Source organism: Parus major, chromosome 3 (assembly GCF_001522545.3).
Source record: "Parus major isolate Abel chromosome 3, Parus_major1.1, whole genome shotgun sequence".
In the NCBI taxonomy this organism is placed as follows: domain Eukaryota; kingdom Metazoa; phylum Chordata; class Aves; order Passeriformes; family Paridae; genus Parus; species Parus major.
Window position 1 is genome coordinate 58,693,472 of NC_031770.1, and position 26,897 is coordinate 58,720,368.

The 26,897-nt window shown below is 39.8% G+C and overlaps 2 protein-coding genes across 4 annotated transcripts in view; both read right to left on the reverse strand.

Annotated features, from left to right (window-relative positions):
• Positions 1 to 638, reverse strand: part of ENPP1 (ectonucleotide pyrophosphatase/phosphodiesterase 1) — a 50,773-nt gene extending 50,135 nt beyond the window's left edge. For both annotated transcript variants that reach the window (XM_015621494.3, XM_015621493.3), the window contains exon 1: positions 436 to 638. In XM_015621494.3, the coding sequence (XP_015476980.1) occupies positions 436 to 621 (186 nt within the window). In that variant the 5' untranslated portion in view covers positions 622 to 638. The remainder of the gene's footprint in view (positions 1 to 435) is intronic.
• Positions 639 to 20,851: 20,213 nt separating this feature from the next.
• Positions 20,852 to 26,897, reverse strand: part of ENPP3 (ectonucleotide pyrophosphatase/phosphodiesterase 3) — a 35,183-nt gene continuing 29,137 nt past the window's right edge. Inside the window, exons 21-25 of one of the 2 annotated variants that reach the window (XM_015621495.3) lie at positions 26,487 to 26,622; positions 25,912 to 25,989; positions 24,424 to 24,556; positions 22,729 to 22,885; positions 20,852 to 21,434 (exon numbers count right to left, since the gene is read on the reverse strand). In XM_015621495.3, coding sequence (XP_015476981.1) covers positions 21,267 to 21,434; positions 22,729 to 22,885; positions 24,424 to 24,556; positions 25,912 to 25,989; positions 26,487 to 26,622 — 672 coding nt within the window. In that variant the 3' untranslated portion in view covers positions 20,852 to 21,266. Of the gene's footprint in view, positions 21,435 to 22,728; positions 22,886 to 24,423; positions 24,557 to 25,911; positions 25,990 to 26,486; positions 26,623 to 26,897 lie in introns of those variants that run through there. The other variant, XR_004496412.1, reaches the window with a different exon arrangement.

Below are 26,897 nucleotides of genomic sequence, written 5' to 3' on the forward strand. Positions count from 1 at the left end.
AAACCACACGATGGAAGAAGACGAGACAACCGTTGACACCACAATTTAAAAAAAAATTAAAAAAAAAAAATTAAAATATTCAAAGCTGAAGACCGTCTAAAGAGTAAAATAAATTAAGAGTTCCGACAACCTCTCTGAGGCAGGTCGCTGTCTATATGCAAGTTCCACCGCTCCTGCCCGAGGCTGACTCCCGAAGCGGAGCCGTCCCGCAGCACTGCTGCCCCGGGCATCCCGAGGAGCCCGTGTTGCCGAAGGCAGCCACCCTCTTCCAACACCGCCGAGAGGCTTCTAAGGTCCCGCCAAGGGCTCGTCTCCCATCTCCCGAGGCTTGGAGACGGGAGAAACACCTGCGCCAGCCGCAGCGCTCCCCACGCTCCCTCCGGCCAGGTGACACCCAGGTCCGCCCGCCCGGCCCCGCGGCGCCCCGGCCCTTACCAGGGAGAGCACTTTGTAGGTGTTGGGATCCTTGCTCTTGCCGCCCGGAGGCTTCTCCGGCTCCTCGGCCACCTCCATGGCCGGCAGCATGGGCACAGCCGCAGCCTGCAGCCCGCCATCAGCCGCCCTTACCCCGTCCAGGTGCTCCTCTCGGCCCTTCCCCGCCTGCTGCCCGTTCCCCTGCATGGTCCCCGCGGCTCTGCCCTCCGCCCGCCCGGACACGGCTATTAATAGCCGGGCGGCCCGGTCCCGCCCCGCCCCGCCCGGAGCGCGGACACCGGCGGCCCCCGCTCCCCCGCCGGCAGCGGTGTGGAGGAGGGAGCGGGATGTTCCCCTCCTTCCCTGCCCGCCCGTACCGCTCGGTCACCGTGGTTCGGCTTCCCGAGCCCTCCCTGCAGGTGAGGGCGGGCCGCGGCCGTCCCTCCCTGCGGGCAGGGCAGGGCAGGGCAGGGCGGGGAGGTGGCGCGGGGCCGGAGGACACCGCGCTGCTCCGAAATAGCGTCCGGGGGAGGGCGCCGGGCCGTGTTTACCCGGCAGCGCGGAGAAAGTTTCCGCTGCCCGATGGCCGGGCGGAGGCGGTGTGGCGGCTGTCCCCGAAGCCGCCCGGCGGCGGTGGCACAGGTGTGCCCGGGGGCCCCGCTCCCGGCCCGCTCCCACTGCCGGGGCTGCCAGACGTCCGCGTTTGCACCCAGAGCGCTGCCGGCTGCTGGGCTCCTTCGCAAGGTGCTTCCCTCCGTCCCTGCCTGCAGTTCTTAGCCCCTTTCCGAGGAGGTTTTCCGCCCCCGCCCGTGGGTGCCTGCGGGATGCCCCCGGAAACCCCCCACGGGAGGCATCACCCAGCCGAGTGCCCGCACACCGGGGGCACAGCTCAGCAGGCGGCTTCATCTCCTGCCCAGGGGACACTGAGACCCCTTCGGGGTGATTTGGGCTGTTCAGCCCATTTTACGACTTCCTCGTGAGGGGAAGAGGAGAGGCAGGCACTGATCTCTTCTCTCTGCTGACCAGGACTCAGGGAAATGGCCTGAAGATGTGTCAGGGGAGGTTCAGGTTGGGAATCAGGAACAAGGTCTTCACCCAGAGGGTGGCAGGGCACTGGAGCAGGCTCCCCAGGGAAGTGGTTACAGCACCAGCCTGACAGAGTTCGAGAAACTTTTGGTGTGACTGTTGCGGATGGTCCTGTGCTGGGTCAGGAATTAGACTTGATAATCCTTGCGTGTCCCTTCCAACTCAGCATATTCCCTGATTCTATGACTTTGGACTCGCTGCCCCCAAGCCAGGCCCTGCTCAGAGGTCTGGTGTTGTTGGGATGAAATCCATGTTTTGTGCCCTTTGGGGTCCTTTTTTGGGACTGGCACCATCTGGCTCTAAGGTGTCACTTCCCAGGGCTCCAAGGTGTCACTTCCCACTCATTCCCACTAAATTCAGCCCTGCTTGTTTGGCAAGAGAGAGGTGTTTGTTCACAGCCTGACTATCCATGGGGAAAGGCAGTTCACCTCATATATAAAGGCACAGTCCTGACTGCAGGGCTGGCTCCAGATGTGGGTCATTCCTCCCACAATAGATCTGTGAGTGCTGAGTAGCATCAAGACTTGCAAAGTATACCTAAGTGTTGTTGTTTAAGGCCTGGCGCTGCGGAAGATCTCGGGATGTACGGAAAGTTAGTAAAAACCCCTCTCTGTTAGGATAGTAAAACCTCTTGTAATTAGCCAATAGCACTTAGGTGTGACGTATGTAGATGGGAGTAACACAATGACCCTAGGTTATAAATTGTCAAATTTCCCTGCAATAAACGCCACTGCTACGCCATCCATCACATTGATGTCTTGTGGGTAGATTGGTCAGGGTGGCCCGGGAGAGAGGCCACGGGCTGGCTCCTGGACTAGGGTGTTTGCCTTGCTTGAAAAACCAGCACCTAAGCTTAAAATTACTAAAAGTATCTCATTCTCCATAATTTGTTAAGTTTTTATATTATATACAGCTATGAATGTTGACATTAGGCTTAGTGTTTCTAGTTCTAGGGCTTCAGGAGTCTTTGTCAGCTTTATTTAAACTGTCAATGTACTCAGAAAGGAGTGGGCCTTGCATAGTTTCTGATAAAAATCCATATTTTCTAAAAACAAGCTTCTAGTGAAATGAAAATTTCCTTTTGGAAGTGATCTTGATCCCTGTTGAAATGCTGTTGCTCTGCTTTCTGTTTTCAGTTGACTTGCAAGAGCAAGCTGTCAGTACAACTTCCCATTAACTGCAATTGCAAAGATGCAGCATGTACATTACATGCTGCAGCTCATAGCATGCTGAGGGTCACTGCAGGGCTGCTTCCACGTGCCTGTCATCATCTAATGAGGTTCCATAGGTGTAGTCTTGAGAATTTCTACACTAATGTTTCACTTGCTAGCAAAGGAAAGGCAACAGAAACTGTGAAAACCAAGCCCTTGAGCCTACATTAAAAATTTCCTTTATCCCATTAATGTGGCATTTCAAACGGCTGTCCAGCTGAGCAGACAGTTTATTATATGCTCAAGGATTTTGGCATGTGAAGATTGCAAATTGAATACTGATTGCTCAATAATTTTAAAACTCTCATAAAAGCTGACATAGTCAAATTGTTTTGGTTTTGGTTTTAGTTGGGCTTTTTTCAGTGAAAGAAGCTTTAGTAATTAGCACAAGTGGCAGTAGAACCCTCACTTTTATTTTTCTTTTTTTTTTTATAAAAATGAAAATACTGCAATCATGTGTTTATGTTCAGATAATTTCTTTCTCCATTTCCAGTCACACTAGCAAGAAAGTAAATGCTTTCTACAAACAACAATAACAAAAAGATAAAAGTTTACAGTGTTTTTCACAAATAACATTTAATTTTTCATTTAATTATTTTTGTATGTAGAAACATATTTTTTCAATTCATTTTAAGTCAAATAGAAATCTTTCTTGTCCTAAGTGTCACCCACTCAAAAATTTGAATAGCACATATTGTATAATGATGATTTAATGGAAATTATGTAAAACTGCATTGCAAACAAAAAGGTATCCTTTTTTTTTCTATAGGAAGAAAGGATATTCTGCAGCTGGAGCTAACTTCTGATTTTTTCATTCATTAATCATTAACCATGAACATTTACTCTTCTGTGTACAAATATTCATGAAACAGCATCAATTTTATAATTTCACAATATATTTGACAATATAAACAGTTAAGGTACTTCAGGCTAGGTGTGGAAAATAATTAACGAGCATAGAAAATAATTAACCTAACAGTGAGAAGTTAGCTCATTTCAGCTGACTGACAGGGTGCCAAAGTAATCTAGACAAGAGAGTCTGGAAAACCAAAAAGGACCAAGTTTTGGTGCTGAATATGTCAAATGTATCTGAATAAATCTATTGAATACTGGGGGAAAAGGCAGAACATTCCCAATATTAAACCTTCAAAAATCTACATCTGCTTGGTATCTTTGGGGTGAGGTTGTTAAACAGGAGTCAATACCACTTTAACAAATCTGTGACAAAAACATCTTTGTGCAGCAAATTAATTGCAGAGATTACTGAAGCTGCAAATCCAAATTCCAAAAATTGGCTGCAACCATTTCAACAGAGACTGAGGAAGCTTTTGAGGAAGTGAGGGCTGCTTCCAGCACAGCTGCCAGCTCTGGCAGTAACTGGATCAAGCTGCCCAGCCATCAAGGGAGAACAGCAGTGACACCAGCTTTGTGTTTGCAGGCCTCATCTGTGAAGGGAGTCATCAGGGATTATCAGTTTTAATTTGCTGTTCATCTTTTACTGGCTGCAGCAAAGATAAACAGGTATAAATATGTAGTAGGAGAAAAAAGGTAAACACGGGAAGTTTTCCATGCTCCTGCATGTCACAGCTTGTGATGTTTTCTCCTCGCATTTTTTCACCTGGACAAAATCTCCACCAAACATCTGTTTTTGGAAAGACCTGAGCAAACACCAAGTGCTCTCGTCTGGCCCCTGTGTGTGAGGTGGCTGTGGCCCATTTAGGAGCTGTGGTTAGTGACAGGGGTTGTAAATGGCACCATGTTGCATGATTGGACCATCCACCAGCCAGAGCTGGGAGGCCCTTGCTGCTCTCACAGCAGGGGGACAGACTGAACTCGCAGGCAGAGGAGCATCATCTTGTGAGGTTGCCAGTGATAATCAGCTCCAGGCTGGCTGAGTCTTGACCCTTACATTGCAATAGAAACCAATTTGGTTGGTGGTTGTGGCAAGTATTTCCTGTTGCATTGCCTCTAATCCGCAGCAAAATTCCCGTAACTGTGAAAAAGACCAGGAGCCCTAGGAAGGTCTGAAGCTGCTTGTTAAAGTTCATTGCTGATCTGTGTAACACTGGACTACATTATAGGAGCTAATTGAAGCTGTTTCTCCGCTCCTGCTATAAGAACTTCTCTGGAACTTCATTGCTCCATGAGTGTTGCATTGTAAGCTAGTTTAGAAATCATAGAAAAATTAGCAGTTATGGTAGTTTCTGAAATATCCTTATGGGTACTTTCACTTAGCATTCAAAATGTGTCTAAAACTTCACCAAAATGCAAGTCCTTAATGAAAGGAACAAATGAAACTGGAGGTATATCTCAAAACTGTTTTATTATGTCTGGGAATAATGCCTAAGATGAAGTCAGAAATTCCATGGCATTTTTGGGCATATCAAATTGTGTGGACTGAACAGTTTTCATCAAAGGATGGTACATAACCAAGCAATGATCCAAGACACAAGGGCAAGGTAGAGTTTCAATGCACATGTTGCAAGTTGCAAGTTCTGAGCTTGGCATCAAGATAGCTCTTTGTCAGGAAAAAATAATTAGTCCTTTATAACTACTTGCTTCAAAATCTGTTAATTTTACTCCCCAACACTCCCCTTTTAATAAGTACAGAAAGAAAATTGTTTCTGCCAATAATTACCCATTTTTTGGTTGTTTTGCTGGGCTCAAAAAAAAAAAAAATCTATAGATGACAAACTGATAATCTAGTATTTCCTGTATAATTGAAAAATGGCACAATTGTTCCTCCTTTCAGTCTTAATTTGGCATATATTATTGGAAATAACTGTTAAGATAACAGTTGTTAGATTTCTGGCAACAGTAGAAGAAAAATATGAAAAGTCCTTTAGCAATAGGAAATAATTGCTTCTCAGTGATTTCCTGTCTCTCTAAACTACATAAAAAATGCCTCTACTTGATTTTAGAAAAAATGCCTATAGTCCTTTTAACTGTAAAATCCTGATAGGATGACAACATATTGGCAAGATTTGTTGGGAAGCAGACTATAAGATGTTTGAAGAAGCAAGCAGATATTCATTATGCTCTTCTCAGCATAATCTCTCTAGCAAACACAATTGCAATACCTAACCTGCCAACCATATCTAAGTGGTCTGCACAATCAAGCCTATTATCAGGAAGAATACTTCGGTACCTATGGTGGAAAAATTGTAAGATATTCACAAAAAAAATAAGCAGGGATGGGGATGGGGAATACAGAATTAGAGTAAACACTCTTGTGGCTCCTTGAAGACCTGAAAGGTTAATGCAGTAGTATATTAGTAGTAGTAATATTAAAATCAGTGCTTATCAATCTGGGAGGAGTCCAGAGTGAAGCAATAATGTAGGTACTGCAACATCCACTGCGTCTAGAGAGTGATTCAGAGAAGATAAAAGGTTCTTTCACAAGTTAAATGTTGTTTTATGATTTACGTTAGATATCCCCTTACCTCTTATTGATTTTTGACATCTTGAAGTGAACATGATTCAACACAAACCAGGATGGGAAGAAAAAAGGCTTTTCAAATAGATGGTCAGTTGGGGGCAGAGATTTGGAAAAACTGCATAAGGAGTTGAACAGTGGGCATACGGCAGCTCCATACAAATCTATATTCTAAATCCACTTTTATTTCATCCCTAGAAGTACAACAACTGCTCTATTAAATTAGGACAGACAGTGTCAAAGACCTGCAGCTGAGATTTTTGTGCCAGAGGGAAGGTCTCCTGCTAAATACTGTTCAAGATAATTTTTCATCATGTCTAACCACTTTTTGAACACATACATATTTTAGGATCTACTAAATGTAGATCTACTAATACTACTAATCCTGTAGTACAAAATTTTGCATTCTAACTTTTGGTGAAGAAATACCTCCTTAAATTTTAGTATATTGTTGTCACCATGTAAAATATATAGGTTGATGTAATTTGAGGAAGTTCTGTGTCCTGTATAGTAGCTTTACCTTTCATATGCTGCATGTCTCCTTTTCAACAGCATACAGGCATCGGCATTCACTATCTTTTTACTGGAAACAAGTGCATGGAATGGCAAGTTTGTATTTCACCGCTGGAACGAAACCTATTTCATATAAACCTACTAAAATGTCATGAAAACAAGATTCTGGAAGAATCTTTTTTACTTCTAAAAATACCTGGAATGATGCTTTAATTGCAACATTCTGAATTAGTGTGAAAAAAAATTTGTGCTGCACTGAATTAGTATGGAAAAAAAAAATTGTGATTTCCACAATGCAAGTTGTTTCTTCTGGTGTTTCAACAAACCACAAATGATCCAGGAACTTGCTGCACATTTAAGGAAACATCTAGTATTTTAAAATATGATATTACTCAGTACACAAAATTATAATACTACACGCAGAGATAATAAGAGAAAAAACATGTGATCTTAAAAAAAAATAAAAGAAGGTATAAGATGGGAATTTAACATTATTAACATCAATATTAACATTATTATCATCAATATTAAAATTATTAACATTAATGTTACAGTTGATAAGTATAATGTTAAGGCCAGCTGGAAAATTCATGAGATAAAACTCAAAGATCTCCAAGAGGGAGGGAGGAGTGGACAGACAGAGGGGAGTACCTGGATTTAAAGAAAGAGTTTTATCTTTGTTTTTTAGTGGTGTAGATGCTGTTTCTCATCCATCTGAATTTTAGTGCCTTGTGTGCAAACATCTTAAGTTTAAAAGATGATCCAATTCAATAGAACAAAACCCCTAATGAAAAAATTTTGTTGTTTCAATCAAATTTCCTCTCCATAAAAAGGACATTCGTAAAGCTTCCAAGTAATTTGAATAGTTGTGGTATTTCTGTTCTTCAGAACTGTGACAGCAATAAATACTCCATGTTTCTGAAGATCTGACCATCACAGCCTTTACTGGACAGCTGGTTTTGCAATCCTGAGAGACCTCTGCACAAACACTTTTGAAAGCTTAAACACTGCTTAAGAGTAACATCTGTATATAAATTGTAAATAAAACATGAATTTTAGAGCTAATAATCTCCAAGAAAGCTGACTAGAATGATGTTTTCTCAGGGAGACCAATTTTTCCAATGTAATTATCAAACATTCAAGTCTTGCATGTTGATAACTGTCAGAAATTAATGCTTGTCCTTGGACTTCCAAGTCAGTCTATGCCTGAGCTGCTCATTGGCACACACCTCTTGCTCACCCCATTCTGTTTCTGTGCTTCTTCTGACTTGATGCACATGTAGAAAAATCCACCAAGAAGGTGAATATGGTCTTGTGATAGGAAAAGTTCACACTCCCATCTTCAAACAGTGTGAGTGGTTGTGACCAGCACCTTAGCTCACAGTACTCCCTCAAACCTGGAGTCTTCAAGTTTGCCTTGTCACCCAGCTAACCTGTGCTGCCTCCTCTTGGGATCTCATGACAAAAAAATGACCAGAGAAATTCTGGGAGAATATTTTAGTATTATTATTTTGGGGTCCATTCTCTGTTTACAAAAGCAGATACTAGAAGTATTTATAAAAGTACAAAAGGATGAAAAATTGTTTCTGACAAAGCTGCTCTGGTGTAATAAAATGAAACCACTTTTTGGGATATGTACCAGGAAAGAAACCCACCAAGGGAAACAATGCATGCTTAAATATTTTTGGAGTCTCCAGCAGGGTGCCTACTGCTGAATCCCTGCTGCCTTATGGCCTGGGCATATTATGCCTGACCCAGGCATCATTAAAAGACTGTCAAGAGATTCACTGAAGCTAGGTGTCAGGAAGTACAGCTACTTCTGACTGTGGAGAGTACCAGGAAGTGCAAGTCTGATACCAGGTCTATACAATGCAACCCAGACAGGATCTTCAGAAGCCAAGAATTTCACAAGGACAATCAATTCCTTGATGAAATAAAAATGTGCTTTAACTGAGAATCAGAAGTCATTTCCCATATTCTTCTTGCCATTGAAACTCAACTCATTGCTTTGCTTTCAGAGCAGAATTTGAGTTTGTTTTTAGGAGTCACAATACTGCTGGTGGAGAAAGAGAACAGAAATCTACAGGTGAGGCTGACAGACCCCATCTAGGGAGCCTGTGCTAAACCAGTCCTGAAGGGACACATGGTTAGTACTGACACCACAATTAGTATGTAAGAATACTAAAAACATAAACCTTCCAGTCTCTACTCTTCTTCTTTCATACCTTCCTGTAGCCCATAAGAGAAGTGGAAGGCAATACTCCTGCATCTATTCAGGAAAACCAGGTCATTAATAAGCAATGCAGCCAATCCTCTGCTGACCTGAAGACAGCACTAGCTATTTCAGGCAGCAGGCTCTTGAGCCCATTCACTACTCAATCCACTCTTTGTTTCAGTTTAATATGTAAATGAATCTTCTGAGGACTAGAGTTAAGCATCCTTTATAAAACTCCCAAAGCATTTATGTCAAGTGTGTTTTTTGCAGATGTCGACATTAAATTTAATCAGTAATTCCCCTTATGTGGACGTGCCACAGCCAGATTATATTGAGATGTCAGAGAAAGATTTGCTCATTCTATATTTGCTTCCCTTGGTGAGGCTTGTTTGTCCCCAGTTTCTCAGTAGTCCCTCACTTATGAGAGAGCAAATCTTGGCTAAGCATTACTCACCATAGGTAATGCAGACATAGTGTTGCCTTCTCATAGGAGTTCTTCCTGCTAGGACTTAGAAGCTGGAAAAAAAGGAAAAATATCTCAAAAGGCAGATGGATGAAATTTACCTGACAAACAACTCCTCCAGAGCAAAGCTTAAAAGCCAATTTTTATATTAAGTTTTCTCTTCATGTTTTTGTAAGAAGATATGAAGAAAAAACCCAAACTGATTTCATCATCAGCTTTTGTAGGGTTTCTTAAGACTGTCAGTGTTTAAAAACTAATATGTTCAAGCAAACCAAACTATATATTTGACTTTAGGGAGGTTGAATTGACTCAACCAGGATGTTAGTGGTGTCTAAAAGTCATTTTATCCTCACCCCAGAAAGAAACATGATGTGTTTTTAGTTAATGTTTATTTTCGTCTGGGGTTCCTTTTTCATGGAAAGTTCCAAGAGCTCTACATACCAGATATGTTAAAAACATAGTTTACAAATTGTTGGTAAATCAGTTTGTCTCTGAAGAATTGCTTGTCTTTGGAAGGTACCTTTCTGCAATTCTTTCAGGATGTTAACTAACTGTGGGGTTGCTGAACTTGGTTACCCTGAAGGTTACTCTTATCTTCTGAACTGCAGAATAATTTGCAGAAGAAGCATATGAACAGTGGTGACTGCTGGCATTTTGAACATGGCATAGCACTTGTGCTAAGGTATTTCTCTGTTAGTTACCCTGTTAGAAATGTTTAGTGTTGGTGATCATGGTACCGTTCACTGACAGCAAGCTGGCTCATAGTGATGCCCTGTAACACACAGAGCTGCTCAACAAAGAGCTAGATGAGAATTAATGTTTTGAAATTCAAAATCTGGTTTTAATTTAGCCTATTTAGAAAGAGGTCAAGGGTATATTTTTCACTGCTCTCCATGGAGAAGGGGGATAGGGCAACCAGTTCCTTAAGATGAAGTAAGGATGTGATTTAATTGAGAGTCAGAAGTCTTTGCATGTATTCTTCTGGTTTAGCAATCCACCATGCCCCATGGGCTTTCAGATCATGTACAAAGAATTATGAAACAAGAAAAACTGTGGGCATAGCTCCATGTTCTTCCTGGCATTCTTAGAGAGCAATGGGAGTGTCTAAGAGGATTCAGTAAATGCAGATTAACTTTTCCACAAAAACAACTCAGAGAATTTCTCCATGTCAACAAGTCATAGTTTCTTTGCCTGTTATCTCACAGAAGCATTTCCTCTGGCTTTTGTTACAGCCCTCTTTACTAGCACAATGTATAGTACAGGAGCCCCACACCTCTCACTTTCCATTCTCTCAAGAGGAAATCCAACTCAGCAACCTGAGATCAATCAGGAAGACCGACCTGATAAGGACTCTGACTCACACAAGACCAACACCTGGGGCTCCCACTGTGACCTGATCTCTTATTACAGCCACCAGTTTCAACAAAGAATAATCAGGTGGCACCAGGTGATAGTTTTGGGATGAATCCCAAACACGGATGGTCAGTCCCAGCAGTGCTGTTGCCTTTGTACTCCATCCAACCTGTACTTTGTTTACAAAAGCCTACATGTTAGCAAGGATTTTTATTTTCAGATTCTCCTCTAATTATTGGAAGATAGATATTAATGGAATATATTTTGAGGAAGCAAGGAAGATATTATTATGCTTCTTTCTTTATGTCAGCTTAAGGCCTCAAAGTACATGCCACACATCAATCTTTTTGAAAGTTTTATATGAGGAGCAGAGACAAGTAAGCATTTATTGTAGCCTAAGAACAACATAAGTACTGAATCCTTGCGTGGTTTACATGAAAATCATTTGGATTAATAGTTTTAATGTTAAAAGCTAAAATGCCATAAATCTGCTCATTCTTCCCCTTTATGGTATAAAAATACAAAGCCCCATTCTAGCAGTTTACCTCATGCATCAGCTCAAGCATATAAAATTTTTTCCCTCTGATCTTTTTTTCTGAGGTTATATATCAGCAATTGGTGTTTATCTCATGCATTGCATATCCCCAAGATTAGTGAAAGGTGGACAGAAAGGTAGAAGGTTTTTTTCACCTACTCTGGAACTCTGCAAGTTATAAAACAGGCTGGTCAAGCATCCTAGGATAAGAGTTAAGTAGTTTTCTGTCACTAATGAAATCATGATACTGATGAACAGTGATGAACTGCTGCATGCTGCATCCAAAATAACAAAAGGTGTAGGGACCATGCTATTATGGCAGTTGCCTTACAATCACTGTCATTGTATCCCACACCTAGGAAATTTAATATGTATAATTGCCTCTGGGCTCCTGCAGTTCTTCTGTATCTTCTGACTGCTCTCATTAGATATAAATAGAAATGACCTGCAGGGCAACTTCTCTGACATGAAAGTTTCTGAGCAGACCACATCCTCCATCATGTGCCTGTTCTCCTTTTAGCCAGACTGCCTTGCCCAGTCTCTGCATATGTTCCAACCAAAATTCATATATCTTTTTCTTATGAGGAATTGGAATAGGATTTGGCAAAGCAAGCAAGGACAACAGCATGAGTTTTGGATGTGCTGAAGAGGAGAGTCATGGCAGAAATGCTGCACTGGAAAAAGATTCCTGCCCTCAGGGAATTTTTAAGACTTCAAAACCTCTCACATTCCACACCGGGTCACAGCCTTCTTTCAGGTGTGGGGACCCATCAGACAGAAGAACAGCAAAACAATTAGCAGATCGGTTATTAAGACACTCACTTAAGTTGTGCAAAATCTGGCATCAGGTTCATGCCTGCAAGCTGCTCCAGCTCTGGATTTTGTCACCTCAGCAGGCTGTGGAGCAATATGGCTCTCATCCAGGATTCAATGAGTTCAGGTTGTTTGTCAGCTTGGGAGAGCCCGAAAGAAAAAGTCATGGAGATGATGTGTTGGCATCTAACCTTGTTCTGAAAATTGTCTGGCTGACACAGCTGTATTGGGACTCCACTGAAAGCAAATTCAGACTCTGCAAAATTATTTAATTTCATGGATCTGACTAATTCATCCAAACAAAAAAAAAAAAAAGCCAACACCAAAAACCACTAAAACCCAAATAAGTTTTATTAGGCTTTTTCTGACCAACTCTATCCATGCTTTTTTCCTCCTAGCTAGTCAAAAGCACTTTGTACAGACATTTTCTGGCCCAGCATGACATCGCCTGTCATTCTTCCCAACCTCACAAACACAGCTGGAAGTAAAGCAAGTATGGTTTTCCTATCCACATGTTCAGTTATATGATTCACAGGCAACCAAAGCAGAGCATGAGCTAGGACTGATGAAATGGCAACACCAGCAGTGCTCATATAAATCCTGGCCACACAGATACTTTTTATTTAAATTGCAGCAAACCCAGGCAAGTTCCTCAAGTTACTGGTTGGCAAGGGCTTGAGGTGTTAATTTCATCATTAATCACTGTCTCAATCAAACAGGTCTTGCATTATTAACTTCCTAAAGTAAGAATGCCTTCTTTTTCTTTCACTTAATCATTATTTGCTGAGGCAAAGAACACAGGCCCAAAAGAGTCATTGAGGTTCAGGGATAGCAGTTGCCTGCTATCGTGGGTAACTCTGTAATTCAGCCTGATTCAGAGACTGACCAAGCTCTTTACTTTAAAGTATTTTTGTTCATCCCTTGCAATTTTCATAGAATAGCTGTTCCAGAAGCCTACTGGTGAAAATCTGTCTTCTGATTTCCTTCTGGAATCTACAGCTCGCAAATTTATGTATCATTATTATTATTTGGTGTTAACATTTTTCACTATTATAAACGACACTCTTTTTTTCTTTCTCTGCTGATCATCACTACTATCACTCCTAGCAATACAGCTAGAAAGAGTAGTTAATCTCCTCTCAGGTTGTGGGTTTGCTCTGTTAAACAAGAGAAGATTTAAAATCTCTTGTTGTTTGTGAAGAGATGAAAGTAGTTAAGCATATAAGGATTTTTTTCCGTATGATATCAGAGCCTTCTGTTGCTTTTGCTCCAAAATGAAGTCACGTAATACCTGTATGGTATTACAGTGTTCCTTACATTTTGGAGTCTCTTTCTTGTACTAAAAAACAACAAAAATGTATCATCAGTATGTATTTGCTAGCCTTACATGAGCTCCACTCTGTTTCTACCTCCAACAACAACCTCTGAAAGCCATGTGGGTCACTGTTTGTCAAGCTGTTTAATTGTCAGTCTGTCCAATCTAGGACAGGAGGTGTCACCAATGGCAGTCACACCCTTTTTCACTTTGAAGCAAGTTTTCGGTCACATAAGAGCTTTCTGAAGCCCTGTGTGCACTCTGTACAGGCTTCAGGATGTCTAAGACCACATTATTGGAAGTTTCACTGCCACTGATGGTCATCCCAGGTCTGCACACAATCTTTGTGCTCCCTGGTCTGAGCTGGCCAAACCTATAAGTAGCTGTATGTGAAACCATTCAGAATTAATATCTGAAGAAACAATGATGCCATTCTTTATTTTCTCCCCTCTATTTGGCCATTAGGGCATCACCACAGTTCCTCAGCGCAGCCAAGCACCTGTGGCCATATAAACACCAACGCAGATGGAACGCCTCATTTCCATTCAAAGTAATGAGTACAAGCTGACAGTAGTTCAAAAAGGACTTTGAGCAGTTAAAAAGCAAATGGATTATCAGAGACGAGGAGGAAATCACAGTTTTCTTCAGTTTAACCTCAAACCTCAGTAAACAAACCAAGATGTCACACAGGAAAAACCTTGAGCATAAACAGGACACTGATGTGTCATGTCCCATATGTCATTATCCCATGCTATAGCTGTCCAGAATAGCTGTGCAGCTTGGTTGGACAAGAAGTAGACTGTGGATTCAGTGATTCATAAAGCAGAAGCTTCAGCCAGAACAAACGTTGTTCAGTGCTATTTTACGGTGAAGTTATTCTGCATTAATCACAGTAGAGAAACGCGTAATAGAGAACAGAAAATCAATTCCTATGAAAAAATATAATTTCTCTTACAGTGGGTTTCATAAAGTTCCTGAATTGTTCAGATTTCATTTTGATTTTATGTCATGTAGCAATTGTGTTTCAAAAGGTGCCATTTTTTACAGCCATCAATTAGCAAATTTGTCAAGTAATATTGCAGCATCATGCCTATGGTTGTATTAGGTTATTCATAGCTGCAAAAGTGGGAACTTTCTATAATTGCACTAACAGCAGGTAGTAATTTCTCCCTGCTGCTTTGAAATACATGCTGGTTATTATGCAAGATACAAAAATATTTTTTTCTATTTTTATTTCTCTATAAAGATTTCACATTGCTTTTATGCACATTTTTGGCAATGCTTAGAAGCTTTTAATAATAGACAGAATGGTTGGCAGTACTACTGACAACATTTCTGCTGAATTATTTCTCTTAAGCATTTTTCTTGTGAAGAAGACATTAAGAGAAGAACTATATAAACTTCTGTAATCCATACAGATTTGCAGTATTTCTCATGCAATGGTGTTTACTTAGAAGTTCTCAAACAAAAATCATTCAGACCAACAGAAATTTTCTATCTAAGGGACTATGTACAAGTACATTAAATACAATCTGTGCCTCAGAGAACAGTTATGATGCCATGTAAGTTATCATAAAATGTAAAAGTTTTTTGTGATGGAAAAATGTTTATTTCTGGGTTTCCCATAGGCCATTCTATTCCTTTGTGTGATTTTAATGACTGAATTCATTACTTCTACATTAAACGTTCTGAAAATCCTGAGTTGCAGAAACAATATGATTTCTGGTCTGAGAAAGCATGGGTGGCTTTAGTGGTTATAGTACCAAAGACTGAGCATGAAATTAGTTCACATACTGGCTTTATTCCAAAGTAATAGTTTAGGAACTGTGGTTGGCATATGAGCAGTGCAACCATACGCTAAGGGCCAAGTTGGAGAAAGCAGATGAGACTTCTTTCTTTGCAAGTGTCAGCAGCTGGAGACCAAGATCACACTGAGACACAGATGATGGGGAGAAACACAACCAGGGCTGGGAAGAGACAAAGACGCACGCTGGAGCAAGAGAATGATGACCAGGAACCATGGGAAAGATGTTGGGCAGCAGACACAGCCAGTAATGTGTCACACAAAAAAAAAAACAAACAGGAACTTAGGTGGTTTCTTCTTCTGCCCAATATTGTAGGTCAACTACAAAGAGAAGTCACTGACTGGTCCTTGTGCCCTCCACAGCCCTTATTTTCCTAAGCAAACATTACTGGTCCTTTTAGAAACATGCTTCCCCGCCATCTCCCTTCCCATCACACAGCATCCTGTTTGCTGTCACTCTGCCTGACACTACCTTTAGGAATTGAGATTACAGTGAATTATTTGCTGCCAAACCACCAAAGGCAAGTTTGATACACCAAACAGCACCTACAAATTGTTGGAAATGTTCACAAATTAAAATTTTATGAAACAAAATTAAAATTTTCTGAAACAAATATAAGCTCATATCATGTGTTTCCTCAGCCTATGCAGCTAAAGTGTTTCCAAAACTTCATATTACTGGTAAGATTGAGTTGCATACCACATAAAATGTGATCTAACTCATAACTGAGTAAAGGAAATGAGGTAAGATTTCTCATTCTGTGGAAAGAATTAGGGTAAGCAACAGCTTGAACTCACCTTTCCCATGGGTCTACATTTAAGCTTTTAAGAACATAAAGGAAAGAAAAATTTCAATATTTTGGTTTTTTCTGCATTAAGACAGTGCTTTTTTTCTGATCTTTCTCCTCTTCGTAACTGCAGGCTCATTTGTAATGTTTAATGATGCTAGGGAGATATCCACTATCTGTAATCTGAACAAAAATTTTAAAATAATATAAACTAATGAGGTGAAAAGATGCAGACAATGGCCTTTGGGGAACAGTGGAAAGGAGGGCTGCAAACCGATGACTTTGGAATATGCTACCTCATGCCACTGTGTTCACAGATGCAGAAAAGGCATCCTTTTGCCTAAAATGAAGGAGAAATTCATAATGAGAAATCAAAACTTACTATCATTTCTGAATCATGTTTTGCATTCTTGGCTGATGGGGATATCCTTCAAATGTTCCAGAAATGATAGAAATGGTATTCACAGATGTGGTTTTGGTAGCTAGACACAATTCCATCAGCTAAATAGGAATGAAGAAAAAAGTCCAAATCAGCACAGCTGAACAGATGGAAATGATATTCACTAGCCTGCCTGAAAAGCAAACAGCTTTCTTTTTCAAAATGCTTTTTCTCAGCAATTCCCTGTAAATCCTCCTTCTTCCCTGGGAAGAACCAGCCTGGGAGAGCTGGTTACTCCTGAGATTCAAGGGAGAATTCTGTGGTATGACCTGTATATGATATGAAGAGAAGGACAGAAAGATTGTTAGTTCCCATAGTTGTTATGGAAGTTTTTTTGGTTGACCAAATTGTGTCTTTTATGTTTACAGTTGATTGACACAGCTTTCAGCTGTGCTGATGAGTGTTAAGTGGCTCATACAAAAAAGTCTGACATATCTGAACTGCAGGACCACAAGAAAACTTTTATCCTGCCTGCAAAATAACAAGCTTGTATTCTGCCACTAACACAAAAAAAAAAAAAAAAATCAGTGCAATATATAAAGTGCTTCAAAAAGCATTCCTGAAAAAGCACAAATCATAGCCTTGGGCCTTTGAGGCATTCCCATTGCTGAATAGACACTAGAGGTCTATACTGCCTCCACTAGTGTCCAACATATCCGATGGATCAGGGTGTACCCTCAGCAAGTTTGGGTGGGTTTTATCAAGGTGTACAAGTACCTGAAGGGAAGGTGCAAAGAGGATGGAGTCAGGCTATTTTCAGTGGTACCCAGTGACATGATGAGAGGCAATGGGCACAAGCTGAAACATGGGAGATTCAACTTAAACATAAGAAAAAATCTTTTGTGTATTAATATCCACTATGTTTGCAGTGATCTGTAAAATACATCTAGACTAGCATTCAAGTTACATACAGGTCTTTTCAGGTTTTGCCTCTATCTTACCCTATAACTAGACTTTGTAGGCATTCAGAGATCCCCCTGAATTAATGTGTAATCCTTTCTTGAGCAGGCTTAGACAAACACAGGTTACTGAAGAACAAAATGAGGGAGAAAAAAATGAGGGTTTTGATTTAAGGAATTTACAGAACTTACCTTTGGCTCATACCCCCACCAAAATGTGGAGCCAGACCTAGAGACCATTGTTATTTCAGCTATGTGGCACCAGACAGTCATGCAATTTTTTAAACTCAGTTGTCTTTTCTGTGTGATTTGCAAGCACAGCTGGATTTAGTATGGTTGGCAAATCTGTTTGTGAACTGTTGATCCAATTGAAGCCACAAAGTGGCCAAAATTCACTTATCCGGCCCTGGTCTTCCTGAGAGAATGGTTTCTAAATCATCTCCTATTGCCATTGTAACTGTGATTATGGGACCTGCTGTTAAGGTACAACCTGGCAGAGATATGGCATCCTTACTGCCAAATATCAGATTAGTTAAGCCTCTTCTTTGGCAGAAAGGAAAGACTGTGCCCGCCACCTGCCCAGATGAGGTTGCCGTGCCTTTTGGCTTGTACACTCTTGTACAGTCCTTCATCTTGTACAAAAACACACATCCCTTTAGGGAGTTGTTCCATCTGTTAGGCAGCAATCTGACTCACTGATAAGAGGCAAGCTCGATGCCAAACAAAGCTCTGAAATTTTGTCTTTCCTTAAAAAACCTGTGGAAAACCAAAGTACTCTTCCTCCCAGTCATGCTTCTCTCACTAGGGTTAGACCTGGAGAAATGCGCTTCTTTGCAGCCAGTCTTAGGAAGCACTCGCTCTTCTTCCAACTCCCAGTCATTACAGGCAAAGCAGGCTGTGGCTGAGCTTCCTGGACAGTGGGCAGGTTGGTTTATGGGACACATCAGTAGCCAAGCCTCCTTGATGTGCACTCATAAGCAACTGGTGTCCTTGGCACTTCTCCTGCTTTAAGTCTAGTTGATGTCAAACCCAATGCTGTCCCAAGTCCTGACCCTGACTAATACCAATTTGAATTCCTGCCAGCACTTTTCATCCTTCAGAGAACACTCCCATTCTTTGGTTCATGCTTCAGGGTCTGGGAAGGATTTGTATTTCCTGCCACTTTCAGACTATGGTAAGGAAACTCATGCCAGTAGTCTTCACTTCTCCATCCCCAGGGAAATTGTGGTGGGAGAGGCAAGTGCTGCTCTAAGAGGACACTTCTGAGACTCCACTTTTCTCAACACTTTGGATCCAGAGGCGTGATATATTTGCTTGCCTTCCTATTGACAGCCTTTCACCCAGAGGTAGTAACTCCCTTACTTCACAGAAATGGCACAGTAAGGATAGGAAAAAAATCCGTACTTACAAACACAATTGCACACGTTGCATATGAAAAATGCCATCATCCTGTGTACAAAAACTGCAGAACCAGTGCAGGAGGTGGTTTTTAAAAGCAGCCTTTTCTATATATATCCACTGACACTACTTCCCTTAAGGGAGGATGTCCAAGGCAAAGGGTATTCTGTGCCACTTCTGTGTCTGCACTCAGCTTTGAAGGTACTTCAGGGAGGAACTGACAAAAAGCCAGCAGTCTCAATAATAAATATTAAGTGGAAAAAAAAGGTTGACAGTCTCACAGAGCCAGGGTGTGGTGCTGGGGAAACAGTAGCCCTTCCTAAAAAAGCATCAGTTAAGCTTTTCCTTGCTCTGCCTTTTCTGGAGCAGGGTTGGCTGTTTCCCCTGCTTACTTTCTTTCATTATTACTCTGCCTTGCTACAGACTACATATAGGTAGTGCCAAGCTTCTATATTTGCTTAGAGGTTTGGTTCTAATACTCTAAAACTTAAAAGGACCCAAGCATAAGAGAGGGAAGCAGCAAGGTCCTCCAGAGTTCAGATTTTCAATGTCTACAGGAGCACTTAGTTTCTTAGCTTCAATAATGCTCTATGGAAAATCATGTTTTACAGAATTTACATTTTTAATTCCCACATGGAAGACGGCTCTGAGAGCTGAGACTTGGAAACATCTGCTTTTACAGTCAGCAGATTAATTTGTGGCTATTCCACTTCAGCTTTGGGAGTTTCAGAACTGGCAGAAATACACAGAAACAAAGGGTTTACCAATTTGGGAAAGCTATACTCACATCCCCTAGGAAACAGAAGTTTGAAATATTCAGAAACAGCATAATTTCTTAGATCTTAGGACAAAGAAGAATGATTAACAACGGAGGATTATGTTTTTAAATTAAATATAGTGTGTTTATTTTGTGTTGTCTATTTGTTGTTACTTTAACTTTTGAATTTCTCAGCATTTCAAAGTAAAATAAACCCTATCTATTTTATAGATTTAGTCACTGTCCTTTTGTCACACTCTCCTACTGTAAGAGCATAGATATTTCTTCTTGAGATAGGATATGATTTACCATGAACTGAAAAAACAGTGGTGTTCTTAATTGGTGCAGTTTAGCAGAAGTCTCTGATTTAGGTGGGCAGACTTAGATGTCACAACATTGTAGGGTGGTGAACTACATCTCCGTGATGGTGTAATGGTTTCACTGAGATAAAAAATGTTCCCTTTGGTCCCATACCATGATTTTAAGATCAGTTTTGCTAAACTCTGGTGTGTGGGCATACACTGATCATCTTGGGGAAAAAAATGTCCTGTGGTGCATTTGGATTTTTTGTGCAGGAAAGGTTGGAAGTTTAAAGTTTCCTTCTTTAAACAGGCATAGCTCCTTCAGTCCATAGTTAATTTTATAGACTGAAACACACTCTGACATGTTTCTTTAAAATGCCACCACTGTGCCTATAAATCAAATGGTCAATTTTCTGCTGTTTTCCTTTCATTAATATCATGTTATTCAAAAATGTACTCAGAAACATTTGTAGTGGAGTAGCTCATCTCAACATTTATTGCCGGGTGACATTTTTTATTATTGGGTATCACTATTACTGGGTGACATTTTTTTATTAGCATAATCTGGGAATTTCCAGTGTCTTGTCCAATTTACCTGTCCTCAATAATAATCTGTGTACAGCACAGTGTTACAGAGTATCCATGTACAAAGTCTCTACAGAAAGAGTAGCTATTTATTTTGGATGTTACTACTAATTTTGTGCTCTAATCACAGGTTTATCAAGTTTATCTAAAAATAGACACAAACATTTCATCATCACCAGGCATTTGGAAACCATTGCAAATACAGGCAAATATCAAGACAAAATACTTCTGTGTAGAGAATTTCTTTTACCTCTTCATGCCTGAGCATGAAGTTAAGATTTAGTTTAAGATTTCTGAAGGGCACAAGAATATAACTCATTCACTTCACTTGTTACTAGCATAATGAATTAATCCAAGTGGGAAACACAGGTGATGATCACTTGCACTACATACAAACTTTTTGTGACTGAATATGTTTCCATGTGAATTAATGGGTGAGAAAGAGAAATTCAGAACATTTGAGGACGTGCTTGTGTTAGAGAACCATAGCCTCTCTGATAAACACAAAGGAAAAACCACACACACTCCTCTTAAGCTATTTAATTTTTCAGCTCCATTGTACAAGTATTTTATATACTATTTACAATTCTGATGTCTCTGTATTATAAAATATATTCCTTTTGCATTTTTGTTCAATCATTACTACTAATATCATGTATATAATATAAAATAACAAATGTCATGTATTTTTATAGTAATATTATATATTAGTTTTAACATAATAAAAATATATTCTGTGTTTTGAAAGCCTGGCTCAACAATGATGATTTAATTCACTTTAGACAATTTTATGTATAACTTTTATTCAAATTTTGTTGGCACAAAAAACTTGACTGAAAAACACAAATTTGAAAAATACTCCCACATACTTAAGCAAGGAAATAAGTGAAATCACTTAAATTTTCTTTCTTCCAAGCACTGACCCCTTTTTCAAAGATGGTCATTCAGTCTGAAATATTGGCAAAAATGTCTTTAGCCGCAAGATCTCGGAGACGGATTCATTTCTTTCCTGGTAAAAGTCAAGCCCGGTTAACAGCTCCACATCCCGAACACGTGCAGAATGAGCCTGAACTCTTTCTTCAACCCATTCAGCCAGCGTCTTATTTTCCTGTCAAAACAAACAAGAACAATGTTCAAACACATAAAAGGCCCTCTGTTGTTTGGTGGCAGTGTAAGGCAATTACCAGTGCTTGACAGACTAAAGGCCTCCAGTGGGTAAAACTTCTTTCAGGCTTTCCCAGGCATTTTTACAGCTTTGCTTTTAGGGTTCTCATTTAAACAGAGTCAAGAACTCAGTCTTGATTGCTGGACAGCAACAATAGCTGCTGGTTAGATGGGAAAAACAATGGAAATGTAACCACTAATCAATCAAAAATATTTTCTGATCTTTTACTACAAGGGTTTTTTTTACAAACAGATGGTAATTTGCTTTTTCATTAACAATATCTGCTTCTGACACAATTGCTCCGTTAAATTTATGTTACTGCCAAACATGATTAATATAAAGTCCAAAGATATTTGGGATTTACTGCTAAACTTTAGATATTACATTCAATTTCTAAAGTTTAGCAACTCATTCATTCTAATAATTAGTCAACCCTCAACTAGAAAAAAGATCTCACTGGGAAGTTGTGGATTATCCACACTACAAATGGGGAAGCACGGAAGTTGTTTCCAAGTAGGGCAAGCTTGCACCTGTCTGGAGTTACGAGTTCAAAGTTATAAATAAACTAAAGTCTGTGAGATCCAGTTGAAGTCTGTGCAGCTGTACTTGTGCAATATATACACACTGAGTTTAGGAACCTTCTGCAACCCACAGTTTGTGGAATAGAAACTCAGATGCTTCAACAATACATATTACACTTAGATAATGTCTGTTGTTTGCTACAAGGCATAGGACTTACACTGTTAGTGGTAAGCAGAGATTTTATTTAATTCAAGTATGAATTTTAATTACAGGACCATCCATCCAAATGCCTGCTGTCTAATTTCTCATAGAGGTGGAATAAGCAACTGAAGGAATTTTCTAGCAACTGAAAGGAACAGCATTCCAAGTCCTCTGATACTTCTGGATTAAGTTTATCCTGCAGTCTTCCATAAAGGTGTCTCATCTCCCTGCTGCCTGTGCTGCTGTTCTCAGCCCTTCTCTGGTGAAAGCAATTCCCAGTCCTCTTATCTCACCTTCCTTTCTTCTTCCTTGCCTCCTATCAGCTCATTAGTTTCCAGCTACCCCTCCTGGAGCTTCTTGCTCCTCTGGTGATTGCTTTAACTCTCAGCTCACTCCCAGCTCATGGGGAGTGAGTTAATTTCACAGGCTGATAAAGATTCCCTGGATGACTAGATTCCAACGGGAATCAGTTCACAAAGTTCATTGGCACACAGGAACATAGAATTATACTTACAGCACAGCTTTCAGAGTTGTCAGGTCTATGAGGAATGATGAAAGACAAAGCATCCAAGGACCCTGAGCAGTTCAGTGGAGTATAGGATGTGTTCTTGCAGCTTGTCAGAATCACATAGTAATGGGTTGGGACAGGGATTTTTGTATTGTTTACATACCTACAAAACAAACATTAATAAAGGTATTTACTGAGATAGCAAGTACTAACACCACTGAGTCAATTAGAAACCTATAGAATTTATCTCAGCATATATCTTCCAGTACTATATGACTTAAATTTCTTTCAGAATTGAAAAAAAATAGCTGGTGGGATAGATAGCCTCACCATTTATTTCATGAACAGTCAAACATACATGGATTACTCTGTGTGCTACAAGCAGTCCCACTGAAACAGGACTGCTTAACATGGTCAATACTCTATTTTGCCAAAGCCAGAGATCTCTACATCTGGAAGACTCAGAATAGATCATCATATTTACCCTTCATTATGCTAAGAATTTCAACCATGTGGATTGGAGGAGAGTGATGAGAAAATTACCTTCTGTCTCCTTGTCATTGAGAAATGCCAGAACAGTGATTTGTGGCTGTGTGCTGTAGAAACCAGTTTAGGTTACCCAGTTGAAAATGTCTTTGCTGCCATTTTCTGACTATTCTGCATACATGGTCACTCTTGTCTATAAGGAGCTGAATATTTCCCAAGTTTTTTTGTTCAAAACAAAATAAAACAAAACAAAATCACTGAAATTATTATACTGCTTTGTATGACTGCCCAACCATGCTGACTGAAACATGCTTATTCCAAACTGGAGGCAGCATTATGTGGTCAACTGGGTATTACAGCATTCTGCTAGGAAGGAAGTTGTAGTCTCTCCTCCCTTCCACCCTCTTACTACGTGGCAGGCTGATTTTCCCATTCTCAAACCATTTTTAACAGATGTGGTCAAGTCTAGCCTGAATAAAACATCTCCAGTGACAGATTCAGCTGTGTAGATTTCCCAGCACCTTTCTACTCCATTAATGCTCTTACTCTCACAAGGTATTTTCCCTAATCTAAGTTGTTCTAATTCTGTTTTTATTTCCTTCTATCCTTATTCACTGACTTAAATAATTGGCATTTATAACTGATGCATAAATATGTCAGATGCTGCAGTGAGCTGTGTAAGCCATAGTTGTGCAAAAGGTACCGCTCAGGAATGTTACATTTTGCATTTCCAGTTATGTGATTCAGTGAAGGCAAACACACAAATCTGACCTTTGATGAAACACATCAGTTTGAGACAATAGGAAAAAACAACAAATAGGTGAGTGAGCACAACATGAAAGTGAGAAAATTATGCTCAAGCATGTCTCCTGCATGTTTAAATGTCATATATTCTCCCAGCATTTCTGATGCAGAGGCCCAAAATCTAAAATCTAGGCATAATCTTGGTAAAATAGTTACTAGCCTCTACCTGTGTACGTGTGTAGAGATACACATGTTACTGCACAGCTTTTTTACTCTTTACTTGAACTTCGACTTCTATGTCCCTGTGTCTGTTTGCAAGAGCATTTCCTGTTGTATGAGTGATAGTGGATGTAGGATTACAAAGAGAACACTGCATTCTCCATGATACTTGTGTCTTGGTCTTTTTAAATAATAGTTTGTGTGGAAACACAGTGATTTAGAGTTTGACTTCCGACTGTTCCATGTACTTACTGCTTAATTTCATCAGGGCTATCAAAATGGCCATCATAATTGTAATCGAACACTGGTCCACTGATAACGTTTACCCCATTCCTTTCTCTAGCATACTTCTGAAGAAGCACATTATGGAAATAGTCCCATATGTCTGTCATAAAAAGAAAATAAAAGCAAAATTAATATCAATTGAAAGTAATTTCACTGCTGAAAAAAAATAGCGTATTTCTATTTTCACCGTGGATTAAAAAAAAAAAGTTCAGAATTAAACTGCCCATAAAATCAACTTTTTGTTACACAAAACTTGGATTTCATCAGAAGGGCTGTACTCCCACCTGCCATTGAAAGAGGTGCTGAAAATGCTATTATAGTCCTGCAAGGCAAATTGCAATACTGGAGTGGACAATGACTTCAGTCTAAAGCTGAAGCTACAAACCTACAGCTGAGAGGTCTTTCATTTCCAGCTGATCTGCCTGTGCCTGCAGTGTGACAAATAGTAGGGACTGACAAAATGGTTTTGTGAGAGGAATACTCACCACCTGAGTGTTAGATTAACTGTACAGAACTCATACCAAACATTGCTAGACAATTTGGCTTATTTCACAGATGTCATTCCAGAAAATACAATTTGTAGGATATAAAGTACTGAGATTATTCAAATATTTTCAACTGGCATGGCAAAAAAACCTGACGGGTTTGGGGCATCGAGGGCATCTCCTATTGACTGTTTATGGTATATAGAATATTCTTGTGGTTTTCCTTGAAAAATTAGATTTTTCAGTCTGTGATTTACTCGGAAGATTAAAAACAATTAAGTCTTCTGTATCCCTGTTTTTTTTAACATGAGTGAATGAATAAATGAGGTCTGAATGTATTAGAAAGGTCGTTATATAATCAGGTTGTTTCCAAATTTTTCCTTACATAATTCCTCTTTTTATGCATTTTCTAATAAAACAAGCCTAGGCCTAAGAGTAAAATGGGATCATAAGCAGTTATAGAAAATTTCTTATCAATGATTACAAACAAATGTGAGTCAGGCTGAATAGGAAGAGCTTACCACACTTGCATAATAAAAACATCTATTATAGAAGTAGTATTGCAAAATTAATATTCTTGAGGTCTTCTCTTCAGATTTCCAAAAAAGAAAAAGTGCCATTTTTATTCACCTTGAGCATTTTCCCAAGGGAAATTTTTATGACAGCTTCATAGCTAGCGTTTCACATTAGGACAGCACAGAGGAGATGAAGAGCAAATTCAAAAGCAAACAGGTAAGAAGAGATAAGCAGAAATCAGATGGGACCATACAAAGAAAAAAAAAGAAAACCCACATAATTGTGCTATAAAATTTCAAATATCTACTTTTAAAATGTTTTAAGCATATTTTCAAAAAGTCTGGATATACAGCAGGCCATGCATTAATGATTCAAATTTTTGTGATAGCGTTATCAAATCCAGAACAATAATTATAGAAAATTAATCATATTTAATCAAAATTTTGCAACCTACCTTTGAAAGCTCTATACATAGGAACAATATTGCTGGTGAGTAAGGCATCATACTGTTCAAAATCAGATGAATTGTAATCTATATAAAACACCAAAATATAAGTGAATGGAATACTATACAAAGACCAAATGGTTCATGTGTCACTATAAATTGTAGGTATGTGTAATTCAATTACATTTGAGCATGAGTGTGTGATTCTACTACCTCCAATTTTGTTAAAGAAATCTACTCAATAAATAATAATTATCAAATTTGAAAATAGGAAATAAATATTTATGCAGAGAAACAGGGACAGCCTTTCCTTCCAAGCCTTTATGTCATTCCAACCAGTTTTCATCACATTCAAGTTGTTCCATTTTTTAAAAAAACCCATGAATGTTCCAAACCAAAAATATTTAGATACAAGTAGCAGCTGCCCTGCTTTTGGTCAGTCTGCGAACACTGGAAACCTTTTTCTGCCCAACATGCTGATCCAAAGAAGTTTGTTTTGGTGTTTGGGTATATGTTTAAACATAAACCCACATCCAGCTGATTAAGACTTTCTAAGGTCTCTCTATAAAAAGAACCATGCTCACTGGGAGGATAGAGGAAACTGTGGGTCAAGTTCAGCTCTTCTGGGTAGTCAGAACAATTTTGGCTCCAAGCAACGGGGATTCTAACATCAGGCCGCAGACAGTCTGAAACAGTGGGAGGAAGAGGAGATGTGTTTTCCTGTGAAAAGGAAAAAAAATCTTACACCCACGGCTGTGGCTAAGCCAATGCTTTGTATGGTTTTAACTTTCTAGAATGGACTTGATTGAATCTTCCCCTATTTTCATAGTGAATCAGGTCAATGCAAGTAATGGACACTAATGTTTTCTGGGTAGTGTTTTTCTTCTACTTCTGTTTTTAGGTAATTCAGGGAAATCTGTATGCACCATGTAAAACTGTAGCAGCAAAATAAGGTTATACCTTAGACAAAAACAGATCTCACATTTGACTCATTT